Here is an 18,236-nt window from a genome sequence, read left to right as displayed (position 1 = left end):
TTTGAATGGGACAAAGGCAACGATGAGTCGACAAGACAGGGCGCACTAGTATCTACAAGACAAGATGGAGACGACAGCTAAAGCCGAGGGTGGCACACCGGCGGCCGCGCCCCCATCTGCGGCGTCCTAACTTCATCCGACTGGTGGTTTGTAGGTTACCTACCCGTGAGAGACGTCGCTGTTCTCCGTCCCGCGTTCCGCACTTGCAATTGTGCGGAAAAGCTGTTTTGACGGGTGCATGATCATGATGGGGTGCGACGACCAGGCTTTTGGCTCGTGACATGGTTAGGTTTAGCGTGTCGAAGGGAAGGGAGTAGGCATTAGCGGAATATGATATACAGCGCGTTGTGAGGTACTGTAATAGCTTGGTGCTGGCCTATCTGCGAGGCAAGCTATAATATCGCGCTGGTGCGGGCAGTGTCTCCTAGTTTACTCGCCTCGTTTCATTCATAGAAGTATATTAAAATTATTTTAGTCATCGCTGAAGCTTGTTCGCGCCTTGGCTTTGTTTGGGAGATGTATTCCTGTGCGTTGGACTGGGGCGTAATTATAGAGCACGCGAACATAAGTGCATTCATACCATGGGAGGAATGTTCACCAGGGTTTCCTCACACTACAAATTGAAGCCTTGCAGGTCGATTGAGTGAGACTTAGTCTCCCGTAGGCAGATCTTTATTTAGCACGGAAGACAGTCGTTTCTTAAGTGAGACTCGGGCGTTTGGTAGACGCATGCCTTTAGATATCTTGAATGGTGCCACCATCTGAAGGTCGCCCAAGGAGTTTGTACGACAAACGTCATAGTACAATGTTCAAGCGCAAATGCGTAACTTACCACAGCCTTGGATAGGATGCACGCGAGCGCGCAAGAAGGTTTAACGGTGAGATTCTCCGAGATGGCGTTAACGGTGACATACAGATGACATATGCAAGAATCTGGGGCACCTTCTATTCTGCCCGCTTTAGGCGTCCAGCTGCAAATGAGAGCCCGGACGTGCCGGCAAAGGCAGGTAGGCAGGCGGGAATGGTTATCGGGCGCACGAGCCTGCTGTTCCGAGTTTGACCGCAGCCTGTCAGGACCTAGGATGACTTCGGAAGAAGGAGCCCGATGAGAACATGTGCGTGCGATGTTCGCAGCTTCCTGTGCGTTCGTGCCCTCCTTCTCTGCAGGCCTCCGGTGTATGATGAAAATCGGAGCACGCTACCGCCCCCGCTCGCAGGGATTCGTGCGTGCGTGCATCACGCCTCAGGTCTGTTCCTGTGTCTTTACTGGCTAGACATATGAGCGTGAACATGGGAGTGTGTGGATGAACACGGGCTGATTTCGGCGGCAGTATGGGGCGTTGTGTAGGTTGCGCCGTTTGTGCTTGGACTGATGCCTCCCTGATCCATTTAGGTTGGAGATTACAAATGAACGTTGTGCGCCTGTTCGGGTGATATCGAGTGAACGTGGTCTCAACGGGCGCGTCGTAGTCTTGTGAGAGCGTTGCGAGCAAAGCGGACAGCAACTGAGATAGATATGGACTAGGAAAGCTATCATGATGCGCTGAGGTGGTTTACATTGCGACACAAATGCAGGGGGAAGGACAAGAGCTAGGGGCTAAATGAAACTAAACGGAGTAAAGCTGGTGCGAACTTACCGAATGTGGTCTGCTCGGCAATCGCCGGAGCGGGCCGGTTCCGCGCGAGAGATGAGAGGTCTGTGGCTTGTGGGTAAAAGTCGGATCGTATTTCTGGCTCTTGGCCTCATCTCAGCCGTCCTTTCGACATCGGTCTGTTCGTTCGACACTCCGCATTTCAACCCACAATGCCCCCCGTACACGGAGACGAAGACAACGAGAAAGTCTCGTCGGCGATCCTCAAGGAGAGGCGATTCAAGCTGAGCAGGTGAGTCATACGTTTCCGAGTCATCCGTCTCACCGCTCACAGATTCGTGCAACCCAGAGCATGCGACCGCTGCAGGTGAGCGCCAATGTTATCGGCCAAGCTCTGAGGTCGGCCTCTTATCGTTCTCGGAATGATAGACGACGAAGAATCAAGTGCGATGAAGGACACCCCTGTCAGGCATGTCTGTCCGCCAACTCTTCCTGCACGTTCGAGGAGCCAGGAAAACGTAGCCATCCGCACAAGTCAAAGTTTGTCCACATTATCAGTTCTGCTCCTCGTTAACATGTGTTTTGACACTTAGCAGACGCACTGCAACACTTGAAGACCGAATGCATCAGCTCGAGACCCTCATCCGAGCTATTCCGCCCGCCGTGTTTGCCGCAGGAGGCAGCGGCATCCAACCCACGAGTCAACTCTCCGATGCGAGCATGGCGAGCCCACTCGCCTCCTTTGCCTCCACCACCCACACCTTCCCTTCTGGCGTCCCACCACCATCCCTTCATGTATTCCCGCTTACAAATCCGTCTACTCACTTCACGACTGCACCAAGAGACGCACGCCAAGAAAGTCCTAATTCCGCTCTTCAATCAATGCTAGCCCAAAATGGAGTCGGTACCTCGATTATGCAAGGCATGAGCCCCATCGAACCTCAGCAGGAAGAGCCGACCAGGATGGCGATCCAGGCCTCCTACCTCTACTTCGACGACGAGGGGCACACGCGATGGCAGGGAGAGACCTCTGGTCTGCCCCTTCTAGACCTGCTCGTCGAGAGCCATACACCTGTCGTGAAGGCCGAAAGCGAACAGCTCAACGGTATACCCCAGCCGCCACCGACCTCGCATACCAGGTCGAGTTCGGGCGCGGGCGGCGGCGGCAGCGGAGGCAGCACGACGTGGTTTCCCAACCGGACTCCGAGGCGAGCTGACGTCAACCCGGAGACGCTGTGGAGATTAATCACATCGTACATCGTTCCGGAGCTCATGGACAGGTGCCGTGTTTTTTTTTCACTTCTTTCGCTGCCTGTTAGGCAGCCGTCCCGAACGTTATCAGCTGACTCAAACTTTGCTTCTCTCGCCCAGTCTCGTGCAGTGCTTCTTGTGCACGTCGTACTATATCATGCCGTTCTTGCATGTGCCAACGTTCTTATCGGTAAGTGTATAACATAAATCATGGTCAGATGTGCTTGTTACTCATCACGAGCGCGCATTGGCTGTGTTGTCGTTATTGTAGGACTACGGCAACCCACGAAAATGGGGCGAACCGGGTTTTGCCTCCTTCATCGTCGCCATATGCTGCCTCGCTTCGAGACACATTGACGACCCACGCGTACGTGCGGATCCCAATGAGGGCACCTCAGCTGGGACGCAGTGGTTCGAGCTCTTTGGGCGCCTCCGAACGCTGCCTATCGCGGACCGACCGACCCTCTATACCATTCAGGCAGACCTGGTCGCGGCGGTATACGCCGTCGGTCTTGGCAAGCTCTCCAAAGCCGCAGCGCTCCTTTCAGAGGCGATCACGGTCTCGGTCGACGCGGGCCTGCACCGCTCGTCGGATACATACGACGTGTTCTCACCCGTCGAGGACGAAGTCCGGAAACGCACGTTCTGGTGCGTCTACCTCTGGGACAAGCAGCTGTCAGCGCACTTTGGGCGCCCGCCGATGATCCGCCTGCGCGATTGCGATATCGAGGAGCCGACGATCGTCGACGACGAGTTCATCACCGACGAAGGGATGCGTCCGCAGGCCCCTGGGACTGAGAGCCGGATGAGCGCGTTCGTAGCTGCGCTGCGGATCATGGTCGTGATGGAGAGCGTGCTCGACATCCCCGCGCCGCGGTTCTCGCGCTCGAGCGACTCGAGCTCGCCGTACCTCGTTCGCGCGGCGGGCGTGCTCTCCGGGCACATGCGGCCGAAGGACTTCCGCGAGGAGGAGGCGCTGCTCGACGAGGTTAGCCGCACGATCCCGCCGTACTGGGCGCACACGAGCGAGACGCTTGCGAGCGACGATGTGATTCGCGTGACGCAGGCGGTGCGTCTGCACTGCGCGGAGCAGTTCGTGCGGATGCTGATTCATCGGCATCGGTTCTCGAATTTTGTCGCGGAGAAGGCGTACGGGGTGCCGAGCAGGAGCGATGATGAGCCTGGGGAGGTGGAGAGGGAGGCGATGGCGCAGGCGCATGCGTGCGCGCTGGGGATTATTTCGTCGCATATGCAGGTAGCGGCGAAGGGGCTCATGACGTATTGTGCGTTTCTCCTGAGTCGCTTCTCTCATCAACGTTGCTGACTATGGCGATGGTGGTTTTGGTAGATGGCGTGCACGTTATCCACCAGCTCACGCAGGCGGGCCGCACGCTCCTCTCCATCTTGATCAACTGCAAGAGCGAAAAGCTGCAGCACCTCATCCAGCCCGCACTCGAGGCGCTACGGTCGTGCGTGGGCCTGCTGCGCCGGTTTAGCGGGAGATATGTGTGTGGGCAGCGATCTGGAGATCTGATGGAGGAGTTCTGCAGACGTGAGTGTGCCCAGCATAGTGCTTGGAAAAGGTGCTGACTATAGTTATCTTTTCCCCGACATTGCCTCTTCTCGTCCTCGCTCCCGCTGCGCCTCTACGGTTCTCCCTTCACCATTGTCCTCGGACTTCGACAAATGATCATCCACCCTCGTCATTCCCTCGTACCCGTCTCCCTTCCCCTCTCTCCCACCAACGCGCCCTCTGCATTTCTTCTCTCGTCATAGTAACCCAAATACCGCTGGAACCCTCGCGCCCTGACAACGCCGACCAGGAGAGCAGCCGGCCGCCGTGGATCCGTCCCATCCGGAAAAAGACGTCTAGTGCCGCGAAGGGCTCCGACAACGGCGGCTCGCAGCACTCGAGCCCCGAGGCGTTCTCCCCATCCGAATTCGTCACCGACGCAGCGCTCGCGCGCGGGACGAGCCCGAGCAAGGTGTTCTCGCCTGCACCCGTCGCCGGCCCGTCGTCCGCCGGTCCGGGCGGTCCGGGGATGGCGCACGCGTTTGGGGGTGTGGGCGTTGGCGTTGGCGTTGAGCGGTCGGCGAGCGTGACGTCCGCGTCTGCGTCTGCGCTGGGCGGGACGCCGTTCATGGACCATACGCTGGGGATGGAGTTTGATGCGGACATGTATATGTCGCCTGTGGGCGCGATGAGCATGTTTGGGGACGATCCGGTGGATGTTGCGTCGTTGCTTGGGCACGATTTCGGGTTTGGGCAGCCGCCGATGGGCGGGGATGTGCATGGGAGGCACGGGCACGGGCAGGGAGGTGGGGATGCGGGGATGTATGGATTGGGTGGGGGAAATTTGGTTACGACGCCTTGACGAGGCGAGATAGAGGAGGAGGTGGAGGTTGCGGATGCGGGGACGAAACGAGGGGCGATGGGGTCTCCGGTTCAAGAACCTGAGCGTATTGCCCATATTCTTATCGGCTGTCCACTGATGGACCAGCGGAGGTCCGCTTGGAAGACGACCTGGTGATAATAGGAGAGGTGGATCAAGAGGTGCTCCGCCCGCGTGCATATTTTCGCGTACCGTGATCACGATGCGGGTAGTTTGATCATCGAGAACGTGGGGTTCGCTTTGTTATATTGCTTTATGCTTTACTATTTGCTTTTCGTGTACGATGTAGCGTAGCTGGTGTTCGATGCCGTCGTGATCGCCGTTTCGTCAGTTGACTCCTGGAATATATGTTCGTTAGCTATCTTCGTGCCGTGATAGCATTCTTGGTTTCATGTGCTGGTGGAGAGAGCGATAGTTAAGAAGGAGAAGACGGCTTACCTCGTCTCCGTTCTTCGTGACTAAATTGAACGCTTCGGTTGCCCGCTATGCTCTTGGTTCATATCGCGTGCATTACGTAACACATTTGGGTATCGGAAGATTATCTGCCAGCATTGAGAGTTTTGATCGAATAAAAATAAAACTTGAACAACTCGCCACCGATGGGATCAAAGCAGAAAAGCAATAGTTGTACATCTAATCGAAGACGAGATTCCACCGAAGATCTGAACAAGACGCAGCTCTACGCAAGAACCTTTGAGGGAGGCGGCAAGAGATGAGAGGGGGAAAACGTACTACATCGCCAGGAATCAGGAATAAATTTGTCTCCGACGAGTAACCAGGGCGTCAAAAGGGAGAAATTCGAATGGGCATCCCGAGACACGCTCTCTTATACGACGTCTTATAGTACCACACGATGCTAGTCGGACCATGCCACGAAACGCGTCGAAGTGGACTTAGAGCGGCATCGCCGCACCTTGGCGTCGTGAAGTCCTGCACGATGACTTCATTGGTACGACTGCGCTGCTAAGCGACGAGATCTTCTGCCATTGAAATTCCTCCCCCCAGACTTCCTACTAGGAAGGATTGCGGGACTAGGAATCCCTTCCGGCTCCCCGTTCGGCCACTCGAGCGCCTGTGATGTGCAGAAGGTTTCCTATTTGCGCCCGATGGCTAAAGGAGTGACGTCGGGTTCGAAATTGCAGACGAGGGTGCCACACATGCAGGGTCATGGGCTGGATTCTGAAAAGACTAGAGATAAAGGTCGTGAAGTTTCTCATGGCAAAACGCGACGCGACAAGGACGCGCTCATTTGACGCGCTGGTGTACCGCCACTTATTACGTCAGCCAGATTGGTCCCTGGACTGTTGACGTCGTCTGGAACTGAGTCCGGTGTCCGCCTCCTCATCCCCTCACTGCGCCGCAGCGTACCAGCGCTCGTCTTTCCCCTCCACCACCTCCATAGTCAACCATGGCGGAGACAGAGGGTATACTGCCAGACGGTCGCGGTGCTGGCTCCAGTCTGCCACTTCCTGCGCTTATCTTCGCTGGGCTGTCGACGCTGGTCGCAGTCGTCGTTAGCGGGTTATCTATCTACCTTCAACTCAAGAACTATCGCAAGCCAATGCTCCAAAGGTATGTAACACACTCTGCTTCAAGTGTCTATACCATGCACGAGCTGACTAGGATGCAGAATGGTGGTCCGGATTATGGTTATGGTTCCCATATATGCTATCGCCTCTCTCATATCTATCTTCTCCCTCGACGCCGCCTTCTTCATTGATGCCATACGAGACATCTACGAGGCATGTCTCCTTCTACCCAAATACGCTTGTCACGCCTAACGTGAGCTCCTATAGGCCTTCGTCATCTACTGCTTCTTCGCGCTCCTCATCCAATACCTCGGCGGCGAGCGCGAGCTTCTCATCCTCCTTCACGGCCGTCCACCTAAACCCGCTGTCTTTCCTATGACCCTTTGGAGACATGATGTAGACGCCAGTGATCCGTATACATATCTGTTCCTCAAGAGAGGCATTCTCCGTGCGTGTCGTTGTGCAGTCACGCGTCCTCAGTACTAACAAGAACGCTCTTCAGAGTACGTCCAAGTCAAGCCCATGCTCGCGGTCGCAAGTCTCGTCATGAAGGCTACGGGCACATACCACGAAGGCGACTTCCGTGCACGATCTGGTTATCTCTACGTTTCCGTCATATACAACGTCTCTATCTGCCTCGCTCTCTACTGTCTCGCAGTGTTTTGGATGTGCGTCAACGAGGACCTAAAACCCTTCCGGTGCGTAACCCTACTTTCACTCCAATGCTCTCATTGACCCTTTCTCCTAGCCCCGTTCCCAAGTTCCTCTGCGTCAAAGGCATCCTCTTCTTCTCCTTCTGGCAGTCCATCGGCGTCTCCCTCCTCGTCGCAGCTGGCCTCATCACGCGACTCGGCCCCTACACCGACTCCGAACACATCTCCATCGGCCTCACCGACATGCTCATCTGTATTGAGATGCCATTCTTTGCTGCCGCTCACATGTATGCCTTCTCGTACAAAGATTTCACCACCCCGTCTCCTCCGACCTCGTCCCTCACGCACTCGGCACGAGAGGCGCAAGATAAGCCAGCATATTCCTACGTTGCGAGGTTGAGGATATGGTACGCGCTGCGTGATAGTCTAGGCCTCAAGGACCTCGTCGAGGACACGCGAGCGACGCTTCGCGGAGAAGGGCTCACGTATCGTTCGTTCGAACCGTCGGAGGGCGTGATGCATGTTGGCGTGGCAAGAGAGACCCGCATTCGCGCGGGTCTTCGATACGTCCGCGGCGGAAAGGGGAAATACTGGCTCCCCGAGGTCGTCGATCCGGCGGGTAGCGGCAACGCGTATGGTCTAGCGGCCGAGGGCTCGAGGGCGCAGCGACAGGCGGCTCCTGGGAACGCGACGGCACACAGGTGGCTCGGAAAGTTGGTTGGGCAGACGAGGCACGAGAGTGAGGAGGCGATCGCGCCGCTGCTTGCGGGTGAAGCGGAGGACGTGGTGCACGATGCACCCGACATGCGTTATCGGGACTACGATCACGGTTTACCGCTTCCGCCAGATGAGGATGAGGACGATGGGGAGGACGGCTACGGCCTCGAGTTTGCACCGCCGAGCGATGCAGACGAAGAGCTGTTCCGTGACGCGCGGCGATTCGTGTTCGGTGATTATCTGTACCCCGTCGTGGACGTCAGCTCTGAGGAGGCACGGCGAGCGATGTGGGAGGCCGAGGTGCGCGTTGTGCAAGACGTGATGCCCGTCAAGGCATCCATACGCAAGGCGGCCGGAGGCGGGTATGGCGCGACGGGTGCGACCAGTGCACGTCCGGGGGCGAGGTCGTCGCCACGGCGGCGGTACGAGGACGAAGACGAAGGCTTCGGCTCGGAGCCCGAGGATCGTGTTGTTGACTTCGAGGAGGGTCTTCCCCCGCCAGGCCTCCGGCTCAATTGGACAAGGACCAAGGGTGCGCGACCTGTCTCGCGCACTGGCTCAGGATCGGGCTCAGCAAGCGGCGGCTCGCGCAACGCGAGCTCAAGCAACCTTCTCTCTCCACCAGCGCCTCCACATGCTTCATCCTCCTCTCATCCTCGCGTCCGTGCATCTTCCGCTGCATCTGCCTCACAGCCGAAGTCGAAACCACCGAGCCAAGCTCCAAGCCCCTCAGCCGCCCGCTCGGACGCATGGCACAACTCGCCCGCGCTCGGTGCACACGACCACGTCCGCTCTACCTCGTCCTCGTCGCACCCCTCCGCACGCCCCTCACCACGCATCCACACGTCCAGCGGCGCACGCACGCCGCTCGTCCAGGACGACGCCGTCGACCTCATCGTCCCGGACTCGGACGCTGCCTCTCCACCACCGCCTGCCCTGCGGCGCCCGTCGCACTCGCCCGACGCACGCTCGCCGCCTGCAGGTCTGCGGCGCGTCTGGCACGACGAGCAGCGTGCTGAGCGAGCGTCGGCGGGTCCGTTTGTCATTGACGACGGCGTCGGCGACAACAATGACGCTCGTGTGCGTGAAGAAGACAAAGACGAGGAGATGCTTCTCGATCGCTCGCCGGCGCATCGGCCGCAGACAGAGTTCGAAGGTGTCGAGGGGCGCGTTGTGAGAGAGCAGATGCCGCCGTCGCAGGTGCAGGCAGGGGCATACACATTTGTGGATACGAATGAGGAGAACCCGTGGGCGTAGGGTAGTCTGCTTTTGTCGTTCAGGTTGCGGGATGTAGTTGTAGTCGAAGTGCAGCAGTGTCAGGGCTTTTGTATACCCATGTTCGAGTAAGGCCAAGATGGGATTAGGCCCGATGGTAACACAAATGCTGTTCGGTTTTCGGCTCTATCTATACTAGTTATGGCACCAGTATTGTAATGATGAATCTTCAATCTCATTGAATCAATGACACAATTTCCTTGCTTTTGAGCCTCCAGTGGTGGAATAGCTGGCATGTTGTTACACACCTAATAGCCTCTCGGTAGGATATGAATACCCAATAATCATGTCAAGCTTGGTAACCTCAACCTAATTAACTTATTTCTTTGCCTTACATCACATCAGAATCTATTCAATAGCATACAGGTTTCAGATACCACCTCAACATTGGTATCATAACTAAAATACATTGATCAGAATTTGTTGTACATAAGTATGTATGGTAACAAGCTACTAGTTTACAAAAAATCTCTGCTCCCTAAACCATCCAAGGTGAAAAAGCTGACCAGTTAGGATTATAGAACATACTTACCAGATGCTTATTCATTTTGTTCTTGAGCTGCCTTCTCTGCCTTCCACTTAGCCAGGGTAGCGGGTGTGTTCCAGGGGTCAATCCCAATCTTTGTGTCAAGGACATTTGTCTCTTTCATCAAATCAATGGCCCTGTCAATATCACCCTGGTAATACCAGATCCATGCCATGTTGTGCATGGTTGTCAAGGTTTCAGGATGTTCATCACCCAGAATCCTCTTTGATGCCTCCAGGACCTGTTTCTGCAGATCCTCTGCTTCCTTCAGATTGCCCAGCTGCTGAAGTGTGTATGCCAGGGTGTGCATGGCTGTCAAGGTATGAGGGTGCTCATCACCCAGAATCCTCTTTGATGCCTCCAGGACCTGTTTCTGCAGATCCTCTGCTTCCTTCAGATTGCCCAGCTGCTGAAGTGTGTATGCCAGGGTGTGCATGGCTGACAAGGTATCAGGATGCTCATCCCCCAGAATCCTCTTCTCTGCCTCCAGGACCTGTGTCTGCAGATTCTCTGCTTCCCTCAGATTGCCCAGCTGCTGAAGTGTGTATGCCAGGGTGTGCATGGCTGTCAAGGTACTAGAATGCTCATCACCCAGAATGCTCTTCCTTGCCTCCAGGACCTGTATCTGCAGATTCTCTGCTTCCTTCAGATTGCCCAGCTGTTGAAGTGTGTGTGCCAGGTCATGCATGGCTGTCAAGGTATCAGGATGAGTTGCTCCAAGTTTTTCCATGTTAATTTCATAGATCATGTTTTCTAATGCAAGTTCATCACTCCAACTTCCAGTAGCCCTGTAAACCTCAGCCCATCTTGCTGCTACTTCAACAGGTATAGTTTCTTGGTGTGCATGTCTAATATGTGTTTGTAGCAGTTTTTTGTGAGCATAGCGTGTTTTATTCATGTCCAAAGGAACTGCCATGGCAAGAATTTGCTGAACTTCAGACTCTCTTTGGCTTTTGTTCACTGCTTTATCATGTGCCCATTGGTGAATGAGAGGATGAATAGTGTATAAGCCACTAGCAGAAGACATCAATGAATATTGGAGGATTTCTTGAACAACACCATTAAACTTCAATGAGTCCCATCTTTGGTTATCATCTAAAAACATCTGCAGCAGGGTAACTTCATTGTTGTTGTTCCAGCCCTCAGCATTAAAAGCTGCCTCAAATAACCACTCTGTGATATCACTATGGTAGAAAAAGCCACAGTATTCAAGAAATGTCTGGGAATCTGGGCTCAGCTTGGTGAAACTGATTTCCCATGTGGCATATGCTCCAAATGGGTAGTCATGTGGCCATTGTGCTGGCAGCTCGCCTGGGATGATTCTTTTGTATCTGTCAAACAGCTCTATGTACTTGCTTATGCCACAATTGGTCGACAGAATATAAGCTCCAGCTTGAGCAATTGCAAGAGGGAAGTAGCCCAATTTCTACAAATTTGATGAGCAATAGTTATAATTACGTTCAAAGTATAACTTACTTCAGCAAGTTCTAGCATCATACCATTGTTTTCAGAGGCCATGCTGACTTTGCATAGAAGGCTGACAGCCTCAATTTGCTTCATCTCAAGAACATGTGCTACAGAGTTTTCTCCCACTCCATGTACAGCACAACCAGCATTTCTAGTGGTGATCACAATATTCCCATGTGAGCATGCTGGCAGATAATCCCTGAGATTCAGGGAAGGATCATCTGCATTATCCAACAACAGTAGCCAATTGGAATTCTGCCCTTTGAACCATGCCAAAGCATCAGAGAAAAACTTCCCAACACCTTTAGAGGTGGCAATGACTGCATAACTAGCCTCTATAGACTGTTTGGAAGTAGCATCAACCATGAACACTTCTGAAAATCTGCGCAGAAATATTAGCAAACATCACACATGCAGACTAAACTACTCACTCAGATCCACTGTTCTTTTGACAATCATGGATAAACTGAAGTGCAATCTGAGTTTTTCCTGCACCACCAAGTCCATGAAGCACAAATCTATGCTGTTGCACAGTGCCATCAATTTCAGTGGAGAAATATGCTCTCATCTGACTCAGAATATCCTCTCTGCCAGTGAATGTGGCTGAAGGAGGTGGTGGCAATAACCTCGACACCTCAACCTGACTCTGCACTGGAGCAGGCAAATGATCTACCAGTGACACCAACACCTGTCCTTTACCACTGCACAACACATTGAGACACACATCCATCCTCGAATTCACCTCTGCCATCTGCAGGTAATGGGCAGTGTGGGCATTCACTGCTCTCTGCATGTCCCATGCATCCCATGATACACCCTGCATCCCCTGCCCCACATTGAATCGGAAGTACAACCCCGGGTGACGGCCAAAATGGACCTCAAGCTCCTCTGCCACTCTCTCGCAATCAACAGCAACACTGCGGATCACATCAAACATGTCTGAGGACAGCCCCCTCGAGATTCCGAATCTACTACCACCTGACAATGCACTGATGGTCTGCGGATGGCCCGTGCCAACACTCACCACAACCCTGAGACTATGCTCAGGATACATGGACGCTGCCTCGTGGAGCAGAACACGGCAGGGGTTGTTCACCCCCAGCCCCACATCAATATAGTCATGACGAACAACACCGTCAGAAATAGTGACAGGCTTGAAATGCCCCGGGTGAGCCGTCGTCGCCCGACCAGCCTCCCATATCATACAGTCAGGCGAGGCGTTCCTCGCAACGCGGTAGGTACGCAGCAGCACCGGCTTGGCGGCGTTCAAGTTCTCGGCGAGACTCGCGCACACAAAGCTATGGTCGGATAAGCATCGTCCAACATGAGGGGGGACATGGAGAAAGGAACATACACTTTGCATGCAGCATTGTCGTCGAGCATGCGGGCGTCCTTCTGCCCGAGCTGAGCCCCGACAATGTCCTTGACGACCTCAACGAGGACGCTGGCCTTGAAGGTCTCGTCACCAAGACGCTTGCGTCCGTCGATGTAGACGCGCTTGACGAAGGCGTCGTATGCCTTGATAGCTTCGTCGATGGGCATGCGGAGGCGGCCAAGCATGATCGCGGCAAGCCTACAAATATGAGAGTGCATCAGTGATCATCGATCAACAATCAGAGGGGATGGGCAGCGACAACATGGAGGGAAGACAACACGGATGGAGGGGGACGACATGGAAAGAGGGAAGACAATATGGAGAGGGAAGATGCCATGGGGAGAGGGAAGACGACATGGGGAGAGGGAAGACGACATGGGGAGAGGGAAAACAACGAGGAGAGAGCATAGACAACATGAAGAGAAGGTAAACGACATGAAGAGAGGGTAAACAACGTAGAGAGAGGGTAAACGGCATAGAGAGAGGGTAAACGGCATAGAGAGAGGGTAAACAGCATAGAGAGAGGGTAAACGGCGTGGAGAGAGGGTAGACGACGTGGGTAGACAGAAGACGACGTAGAGAGGGAGAAGGCAACACGGATATAGGGTAGACGATATGGAGAGAGGGTAGACGATATGGAGAGAGGGTAGACAATGTAGAGAGAGGGTAAACAACGTATAGAGAGGGTAAACAACGTGGAGAGGGTAAACAACGTAGACCGAGGGTAGACGGCATGAAGAGAGGGAAGATGACATGGAGAGAGGGGGTACAACGTAGAGAGAGGGTAGACAACATAGAGAGGGGGAAGGCAACACGAATAGAGGGTAGACGATATGGAGAGGAAAGACAACGTAGAGAGAGAAGACGACATGGGGAGGTGTAATACAACACGGAGAGAGGAAAGATAAAATAGCGAGACTCACCCGCCTGTGCCAGATCCGCCGATCATATCGAAGTACTCGTGAGGAGCAGGCATCGAGGTGAGGCCCTCCTGGTGTTGAATGCGTTTCATCATCTCGCGGATAATGAGGAGCGGAGACACCCCGCGGACGCCGCCGCCGCCGTCTATAATGGGTAGGGTGTATCGACGATGAGCACCGGCGACAACGAGAAGAGATGACGAGCACGCACCAATAGATAAGAGCCTGATGGCTTTATCTTCGTTTCCTGGCATACTGAAGTTCGAGAGTCGAAGTACAGTTGGTTATTGAGAAAGCAAGTAGCTGAGTTCGAGAGGGAGATCTCTGAAATGCGCACTGGTGGGTGAGCGAAGAAGAGAGGGAAAAGGCGTTCGTTCTCACGTCGCAGTCTTATATCTCCCCTCGAGCGTCTGTTCGCGACCGAAAGCAGCTGGAAGCTCAAGTATAGCTCGTCGAATCATCTCTCATCGTTGAGCGTCTGTGGACATGAGGATGCAGCGTGATGAGGTCTGATGACCAGTCAACGAGGTGTGCGCCCGATTCGTTGCCCAATCTCCACCGTCGAAGATACCCGTTACGGTCGAATGATCGAGATCGAGATGAGAAGACATGTGGGGGCGTGAGCTGGTGTGGTTGGCGAGGTGAAACCAAAGGTGGCCAACACGGAGGTTGGAAGTGGGATAAACAAGCGCGCGACCCAACAAGCGACTACGACCTCGTCTGGCAAGTCGCGTCTAAGTTGCGAGACCTAGCGTACTCGACTCAACTAAAATCCGTCTCGTCGCCCACCTGTATTTGACGATGCGCAGAATATATCGATTCAATAGCATATGAAAGTACCTTCAACGTACATGTAAGAACAATCAAAATAAGATACGTATACGTGCATACTTCAACAAAACAAAGTCATATGTATAAAGCAGAGCAACATCGGCGAAACCACCGTTCCAACAAAACAAAACATCCAAATCAACATTCACGAACAACCCGTCCTCTAACAAACGTCCTCGCATCGCCTTCATGATCACCGAACATTATCCTCCTCCAAATTCGTCGCGAACCGCCCTTGATCATATCCCTGTCCCTGATGCTGCCCCCCATTCTCCTGCCCATTCACATACGCCGAAATATAATCAAAATCATCCTCATTCGCTGCACCCGACAGCGGCCGCCCTCCAGGCCCTGCACCGGGGCTCGCACCAGGCGGCAGCCCGCCAAACGCCTGACTCCCAATCCCGCCCACACTCGACCCACCACCGCCGCCGCCGCCGCCATGCTGCCGCATATGCCCGCTGCTCTTCCCTCTAAGCGCGAGCGGACTCGTGTCCGCTGGCGAAGGCGACGTCGCGTACTGCTGATGCACCGCCCCAGGACTCCCACCGCCGCCACCGCCAGAAGGCGGCGGCACCCCAGGCAACGGCGCCTCCGACCCGCTCGGCATGCGCGCTTGCGGCCTCCGGAACGCAGCAGCGCTAATCGTCTTCATCCCTCCCGCCCCCGCAGCACCAGCGCCCCCAGGACCGCTCGTCAGAGACGTAAGCGAGGACGTCGACCGTGTGTACGGCGAGCTGGCCCCGAACGGGCGCGATGGGGGCGCGGGGTACTCGGGCGGAGTACGGTAGGGCGACGTACTCGGTGTACTCCCCTGGAGACTAAACGACGGGAGCGTCCCGAGCTTCGGCGATGCCGAAAGCGGCGATGCCAGTGGCGAGGGATTGGGGAGCGGTCGACCCCCCGCCGGCGCACCACCACCACCACCACCTCCTCCCGATGCATCGTTCCCAGGCGAAACAGCCCTCTGCGCATACGGCGCACTCGGTGGCGCCAGCGGACTCGTCGGACTCATCGGCGGACTCGCCGCCGCCTCCGACACCGAGCTCCTTCTCCCCCCGCCCGCCGACACCGACGCCGACCCCGCGCGGGGCCGCGCCCGCAGCACGCTCGGCGGCGGCTCGCTGCTGAGCGCGTCGATCTCCTCCGCGATGGAGCGCGCGGCCTCCGCGTTGAGCGTCTTCATCAGTCCTTCGTCGTCGAGCACCGACGGGGGGCGGGGCGAGGGCAGCGGGCTCGTGTTGCGGCTCTGATTGCGGCTGTGGCTCTGTGGGGGCTGGGCGAGATTATGATTCGGGTTGGGGCTCTGGATGGGTGGAACGGTGCTCTGTCGTCTGCTCGGCGGCGGCGCGTATTCTTGTCCCGTACTAGACGAGGGAGGCGGAACGCGCGAGAGCCGGCGCTCGTCGCGCGATGTCGGTCTTGATGATGTCTCCGCATCCGGCTGCTCCTGCTCCCGCCCCTGTGCTGGCACGCCCTTCTCAGTCACGAGCGAGCTCGACCGCGGCGGTATACTCGACAGCTGCGACGTCTGCGCCTGCTGATCGTCCTCCTCCGCCTGACCAAACACAACATGCCTCGACGCGTGTCTCGGCAGCCCATCCTCGTCCCTCGCCCACTCCCTCGTCGGGCTCTCAGACACCTGCGGCGAGCCGCTACCGTCCGCGAGACTAACGCCCTGCCCAATACTCCTCGTGTGTCCATGGCCCCACGCCGGCACAGCAGCCGGCGCCGCCCCCGGCGGCAGCCCATCGTACGGTCCTCCTCCGCCACCACCAATCCCACCTGTAGGAGCACTAGCATCGTACGGCTCATACTGCGGCGCCGGCTCGTCGTGCGCCAGACTCGCACCCGTCGCGTTCCTCGCAAGCGTGCTCGCAGTGTTCTGATCCCCGCGGAGCGACAGCGCCTCCGCAACAGAGTGCGAGAACGAGTCGCCCTCCGCCTGCGGCGGGCGGTCACCCAGCGACGGGCGCGGTCCGCCCGCCCCGAAGGCAGAGCCAGCGGCGGAGCCGGACGTCGGCGTGTTCGTGTTCGAGTCGTAGAACCCGCCCGGACCTCGCGGACCGCGCGTGGGCATCGTGTTGAACTGGGATTGTGTGGTGATCGAGGGAGCGGGGCCGTGCCGCGGGAGGGCGCTCATGGATGAGGGGCCGCCGCCAGGCCCCATGCTGACGCCCATTTCGTCGACACTGCTGTTTGGGTTCGTCACTGTTGTCACGGACTACGAGGATGGTGCATAGGATGAGACGTTTAACGCGCATAAGGATTGAATGAATACGCACATGTCCAGCCTGATACGGCGCATACCCGCTGCCCCCACCGATCGCCTGTGTGCCGTACGGGCTCTGACCCGGAATCCCGGGCGAATGGGGGCTTTCGGGCGCGTTGTTGCCGTCGCTGAAGGGGCCCTCTGGGCGGGAGGAGGGTACTCCAGAAAATTGTACCTCCTTGAGCCTGTTCGTGCAATCGGCGAGGAGGAAGTTGACGTGCGTGTGGCCGTTGTAGAAGGCACGTGGCATGCCGGGTTGGGTCTGCTCCTCTGGTATGTCCTACGATTGCGATAAAGGTCAGCGGGTCGGGCTGCTGCGATGAGGAGGGGACGTACGACAAGGATGTTCTTTCCGATGTTTCCTATGATCTATACAAAACGCCAGCGGTCAGTTGAATGCGTATATCGTACACCATCACAGCGCAGAGACTCACAACACCCTTCTCACAACACTCGACGAGACCACCAAACTTGAGCGTCATCCAATTCTTCGTGCACTTTCGCTTATAATCGCCCACATCCGCCTCCTCCGCCAGAATCTCCGTATCGAGGCCCCTGATCTCCTCCCTGAGACGGTTGAGCATCTCGGTCTGCTGCACGAGGTTCTTGTGCTCGGGGCTCATCTTGTTGAGCTTCCGCTCGGCCGACTCGGCGTTGGCGGCGATGCGCCTGCGGCGGCGCTTGAGCTCGTCGAGCGCCTCCTCGCGCGTGCGCACGGCTTTCATGTTGTCACGCACGGTGTTGTGCAGCGAGGCGTACTGCAGGAGGGCGTTGGAGAAGTGGCCGATGACGGTTGCTGATGCACTTAGAGTGTCCTAGATGTGGTGGGGAGAGAAATCCATTAGGCTATTCGGTAATTGGGAGAGGGGGATGAGAGGAGAGATAGGGACGCACACCGAGATCGTCGCCTTCGCCCAGTCCCCATGTACGCAATGCGTCTGAGGCCTTTCCTAGGTCACTCGCTAGTTTCTGTATCCTAGATAGAGAGGCACCCGTGATGTTAGATTACGCGCACAAGAACCTCAGATGATCGCACGAACGAATTCAAGACGATCTTCTCCGCCGTAATGAGGTCCTGGAGCGGGCGGAGGTCATTATTCCCGCCCAGGGAAGGTAACGTGGAGTTATGGGCGAGCTTTGTCGCCGCATTCTTGAACATGTTTGAGGCCCACAGCGGACTCGGATGTTTGTGGAGAGAAGAGAAAAGTGGATGGTTTGACGATCGCGAGACCTGTCAGTGGTCCCTGCGTCAGGACAAGGATGGCTGAGCATCCCACAGACGGCCGATGATGACACCAGACCCTAACCTTACTGGACGTGTTTCAGGGGCTATTTCAATCTGCAACATGAAAACAGATCATCACAATAAACAATACGTCGGACATGAAGCTGAAGCCCGTCGAGGATGATTTGAGCACGTTCAGGCACTAGATCT

At 56.0% G+C, this 18,236-nt stretch overlaps 5 protein-coding genes across 5 annotated transcripts; 2 read left to right on the top strand and 3 right to left on the bottom strand.

Annotated features, from left to right (window-relative positions):
• The first annotated feature begins 1,446 nt into the window (after window positions 1-1,446).
• Window positions 1,447-5,884, top strand: CONPUDRAFT_139989 (uncharacterized protein). The gene is made up of 10 exons (XM_007776031.1): window positions 1,447-1,474; window positions 1,526-1,884; window positions 1,942-1,959; window positions 2,022-2,132; window positions 2,189-2,872; window positions 2,964-3,033; window positions 3,115-4,126; window positions 4,192-4,395; window positions 4,620-5,574; window positions 5,675-5,884. The coding sequence occupies exons 2-9, from the start codon at window positions 1,805-1,807 to the stop codon at window positions 5,216-5,218; spliced, it is 2,778 nt and encodes a 925-aa protein (XP_007774221.1). The 5' UTR covers window positions 1,447-1,474; window positions 1,526-1,804; the 3' UTR covers window positions 5,219-5,574; window positions 5,675-5,884.
• Window positions 5,885-6,589: 705 nt separating this feature from the next.
• CONPUDRAFT_147140 (DUF300-domain-containing protein) lies at window positions 6,590-9,588 on the top strand. Its single transcript, XM_007776030.1, has 5 exons — window positions 6,590-6,808; window positions 6,867-6,978; window positions 7,033-7,213; window positions 7,268-7,463; window positions 7,514-9,588. Exons 1-5 carry the CDS (start codon window positions 6,645-6,647, stop codon window positions 9,390-9,392), a joined length of 2,532 nt encoding a protein of 843 aa, XP_007774220.1. The 5' UTR covers window positions 6,590-6,644; the 3' UTR covers window positions 9,393-9,588.
• Window positions 9,589-9,949: 361 nt separating this feature from the next.
• CONPUDRAFT_65579 (TPR-like protein) lies at window positions 9,950-10,666 on the bottom strand (the record flags this gene model as incomplete). The annotated part of the gene is made up of 1 exon (XM_007775901.1): window positions 9,950-10,666. One exon carries the CDS (start codon window positions 10,664-10,666, stop codon window positions 9,950-9,952), a length of 717 nt encoding a protein of 238 aa, XP_007774091.1.
• A 227-nt stretch (window positions 10,667-10,893) lies between these two features.
• Window positions 10,894-14,328, bottom strand: CONPUDRAFT_147139 (FabD lysophospholipase-like protein; the record flags this gene model as incomplete). Its single annotated transcript, XM_007776029.1, has 8 exons — window positions 14,080-14,328; window positions 13,910-14,022; window positions 13,702-13,843; window positions 12,758-12,976; window positions 11,936-12,320; window positions 11,413-11,496; window positions 10,996-11,362; window positions 10,894-10,949 (listed from the first exon to the last, which is right to left on the bottom strand). Exons 2-8 carry the CDS (start codon window positions 13,950-13,952, stop codon window positions 10,894-10,896), a joined length of 1,296 nt encoding a protein of 431 aa, XP_007774219.1. The 5' UTR covers window positions 13,953-14,022; window positions 14,080-14,328.
• Window positions 14,329-14,538: 210 nt separating this feature from the next.
• CONPUDRAFT_131737 (uncharacterized protein) lies at window positions 14,539-17,978 on the bottom strand. The gene is made up of 6 exons (XM_007776028.1): window positions 17,842-17,978; window positions 17,696-17,777; window positions 17,236-17,616; window positions 17,138-17,170; window positions 16,815-17,081; window positions 14,539-16,753 (listed from the first exon to the last, which is right to left on the bottom strand). The coding sequence occupies exons 1-6, from the start codon at window positions 17,958-17,960 to the stop codon at window positions 14,723-14,725; spliced, it is 2,913 nt and encodes a 970-aa protein (XP_007774218.1). The 5' UTR covers window positions 17,961-17,978; the 3' UTR covers window positions 14,539-14,722.
• Window positions 17,979-18,236: the final 258 nt, after the last annotated feature.

The sequence above is a fragment of the Coniophora puteana genome (genome assembly GCF_000271625.1).
Source record: "Coniophora puteana RWD-64-598 SS2 unplaced genomic scaffold CONPUscaffold_16, whole genome shotgun sequence".
Taxonomy (NCBI): domain Eukaryota; kingdom Fungi; phylum Basidiomycota; class Agaricomycetes; order Boletales; family Coniophoraceae; genus Coniophora; species Coniophora puteana.
This window is presented reverse-complemented; position numbering and strand designations above follow the sequence as displayed.